Source organism: Acyrthosiphon pisum, unplaced genomic scaffold (genome assembly GCF_005508785.2).
Source record: "Acyrthosiphon pisum isolate AL4f unplaced genomic scaffold, pea_aphid_22Mar2018_4r6ur Scaffold_21589;HRSCAF=24348, whole genome shotgun sequence".
Taxonomy (NCBI): domain Eukaryota; kingdom Metazoa; phylum Arthropoda; class Insecta; order Hemiptera; family Aphididae; genus Acyrthosiphon; species Acyrthosiphon pisum.
Genome location: NW_021771072.1, coordinates 53,076 through 56,793, shown reverse-complemented (window position 1 = coordinate 56,793; position 3,718 = coordinate 53,076). Strand labels below are relative to the sequence as shown.

At 30.6% G+C, this 3,718-nt stretch overlaps 1 protein-coding gene across 1 annotated transcript; it reads right to left on the bottom strand.

Moving 5' to 3' along the window:
* Nucleotides 1-1,122: 1,122 nt before the first annotated feature.
* Nucleotides 1,123-3,319, bottom strand: LOC100574630 (SCAN domain-containing protein 3-like). The gene is made up of 5 exons (XM_029492501.1): nt 3,135-3,319; nt 2,586-2,905; nt 2,117-2,338; nt 1,748-2,041; nt 1,123-1,682 (listed from the first exon to the last, which is right to left on the bottom strand). Exons 1-5 carry the CDS (start codon nt 3,317-3,319, stop codon nt 1,417-1,419), a joined length of 1,287 nt encoding a protein of 428 aa, XP_029348361.1. The 3' UTR covers nt 1,123-1,416.
* Between the last annotated feature and the right edge of the window lie 399 nt (nt 3,320-3,718).

Below are 3,718 nucleotides of genomic sequence, written 5' to 3'. Positions count from 1 at the left end.
AGCTAATAAACTAATACTATGGAAACATTAATTTTGTCGAATAAAATACACGGTATATTTACAGCCCTACTAGCTGGAAACACAATCAATAAGCGCTATCATAACAGCCGCAAGGACGGGAGTAATACATCCGAGTTTAATGACCCCGCGCGAATTAGCAAATCGTTTGACACAAATTAAATTAAATTTACCAATTAATTTGAATTTACCTATGGGAGCTAACCCAAACGAAATATATGAATTAAGTAAAATTACGAAAATGGCAGTATTTTATAAAGAAAATCAAATAGTTTTTGTAATAAAAATACCATTGGTAACGGAATTAGAACGTACATTGTATAGAATACTTCCAATACCTCAACCGGTAGAAACACGTATGAACGGAGTATTAAATAAAAATCATAGTATAATTCTTAAACCAGAATTTACATATGTAGGGATTACGAAAAATCGAGAAGAGTACACAACTTTTACGGAAACGCAACTATTAAGGAAACCGAAATATTCACGATATGTCCTGAGTTTTCACCTGTTGTTCATTCAAGTAGTAGAAATCCATGTGAAATATCGTTATTTAAAAATCCGGACGTGTTACCGAAAACATGCGAAGCGGGAGTACTAGTACTTACGAAGGATATTTTCTATAAATTAAAATATACAAATACTTGGATATATACGACAAAAGGCGAAACGTTGACAATCACATGTCGAGATAAAACCGAAATGTATATACAGAAAATAAAAAATCAAGGATTAATTTCGATAAATCCGGAATGTAGGGCATATGGGAATGATATAATATTAAGTCCTACACAAGATATAACAACTAAATATTATGTAAATTTCATACCTGAGATAGGATCGGGAAATATAATATATACGATACCTAATAAACTCAAAGATGTAAAGCTACCCAGATTAATAATTAAGCAAGATGCGCATAAATTAGAAAAAATCCATGAAATAGCACATTCGCTAGATTATATACAAAATGAAATTGATAGTGAAGTATTAAAACAATCGGGACAGCTAGAAGTCAGCAATACGCGTAATTATTTACTATATTTAACGTTGGGATTAATAGTGTTCTCAATAATGTTAATAATTTTTATATACATGTTACGGTCAATGATGAAAATTGAATATTTACGTTATTAACCGGTCATTAACGTTAGAAGCCAATTCTCTAGGTTATTATCGTTAACTACCGGGCAATAACGTCAGTATCCAAGATAATAGGTTATTGTTGTAAATTACAAAATAAAATAAAACAATTTTACCTCAATGACCGAATCTTAACGTTATTAACCATTGACTGTTGGTCAATTACGTAAATAAAATTAATTACAGACTACACCTATTAATAACTGTCTTATTATTTTTTTATTATTAATAATATATTATATTTATCATTTATTATTTATTTTCGCAAGGCATGCTGTTGTGACATTTTGAGTTACACAGTATTCCCGCTGATCGACAAATGCATTTGTTTGTTCTGCACTTAAGTTTGCAATTGCACCTTCTGTAACCTTGTGATCCAGTGACATTATTAAAACTTGCAGCTTCTCTCAGCGTAATTTCTTTTTCGGTATTTACAGATTCCAAATCAACGAAACTTTCTTTGCAAGGATCAATCTGCGATCGAGTATACATATGTTTAATAATGCCGTTTTCCGTACCTAATTAAAGAGCATTTATAAATTCAAATAAATGTATCAAAATAATATAATTTATAAGTACCTACCTAATTTATATAAATCATCTTCAACCTGGGTAATAACTGCTAATAGGTTTCGTGGGGATCCACGTGCCCGATCAACATCAGGTATTGAAACCTTAACTGTGGTACCAACTTCTAGTGGACTAAATTTCTTATTTGAAATAGTCATCATTTTTTTGGCTTGTTTCTTAAGGCATTCACTTGATTTATGTCGTTCATTTTGTATTTGCTCATGACGTTGGCAATTCATGCAATTTGTACTTTCATTGTCAGCTTCCAGGAAAATAAAACACATTTCACACTTTCTTAGGTTTGCATCTAATATATTTAAATAGTATATTATTTTTATAAAATTTAAAATTTAAAATGTAATATAATATAATATTAATTTACCTGTATCTATCATATTTTCTTGCTTCTCTGCAATTGGTGAAACAATTTCTTCAATATTTTGTGTTGAATCATGTAATCCAGTTTCTTGCATTTGATTAAACAATTCTTCTATATCTTCTTCTGTTTTTAATGAATTTATTTCATCATTTGGTAGACCAATCGATAATAGTCCTGTTCTGGCAGTACAGCCAAACATGGCCTCATAAGGAGATCTTCCAATACCTTAAAAAAAGTACTATTTTTATAATTACCATAAAATAACTGTAGATGAGTCTGGAACAACTATACTATAATTATTGTAGTGCTCTAATACTTCGACAATGCCCTTATTTTTTTTTAACACATATTAATACACTATATACCATCAAATATTCTAATTATAAGCAAATAGCTATAGTGTTATTGATACCGATTATAATAAAATTAGTAATAATAATCATTGGAGTTACTATAAATACTTTTATTTTACCTGAATGAAGAGCTCGGTTTTTCTGAAACTGAATAAATTTCAAACCAGAGGGCCAATCTGTACTATTTTTTTCTGCCATCCACGTAGCCAACATATCCTCTACATCTCTATTTGCTCGTTCCACAGAACCTTGGCTCTGGCTGTGCCTCGGTTTACCGTGAACAATTTTGACGTCTTCCCACATATTGTGTAGTTCAGTTATAGTGGAATTTACGAATTCACGACCATTATCTGACTGCAAAATAGCTGGTGCGCCAAAGGTCGTGTAAATGTCAAGTAAATTATATGCAATCTCCTCTGCACGTTTACTTTTTAAAGGCCTTAAAATTATGAAATTTCGTTAAATGGTCTTGATAACAAAAAATAAACCGAAAATCGTTAAAATGTTGGGACTGCATATCTATTAAATCTACTTGTGCTCTCGAGTTAAAAGCATTGTGTAATATTGGTTTGGAAACCAGTCCTCTTTTTCTATTAGTAGATTTTTTTTGGCAGTGTGAACAAAGTTGTAAATACAGCATAATTGATTCCTTAGTTATATTACAATACTTATTTTTTATTTCCGCAACCATTCGATTTCTCCCACCGTGTCCAATAGATGAATGAGTAGTATGAAGAATATCAAAAAGCTCTTCATTTGATACATAATAAAGCATAATATTATTATTATCTGATACTGGTTTTATCAAACGTTCTTTTCCATTAACCATTAATATTTCATACTTGCGAACCATCCTATAATCTTTTACCGATTTTTTCAATCCTTTAGTACTTAATATTTTTTTCGACTCTTTAACTTTGGAAATTTGGTCACTATACTCCGATAAACTAAAATAGGAATTATTGTCAGTCCGTTTTTGACTAATCAACTTATTAAATAAATCGTAGAATTTACTACGCATAGTATCTACATCCATACTTAATATTTTATGTAAATAAAAAGTAAATATTTAAAAATGCAATAAAACGTGAACTGGCGAACTGCGAAATGTCGAACTAGCGAACTGCGAATTGTCGAACGGTCGAACTGCGAATCAAGCGATATGAAACGATACGATGTCTGCAACGAAACTGAAATAGCTAAAATACGTTATGGGAAAAAAAATCCGATAAAACTAATTACCTACCTTTGA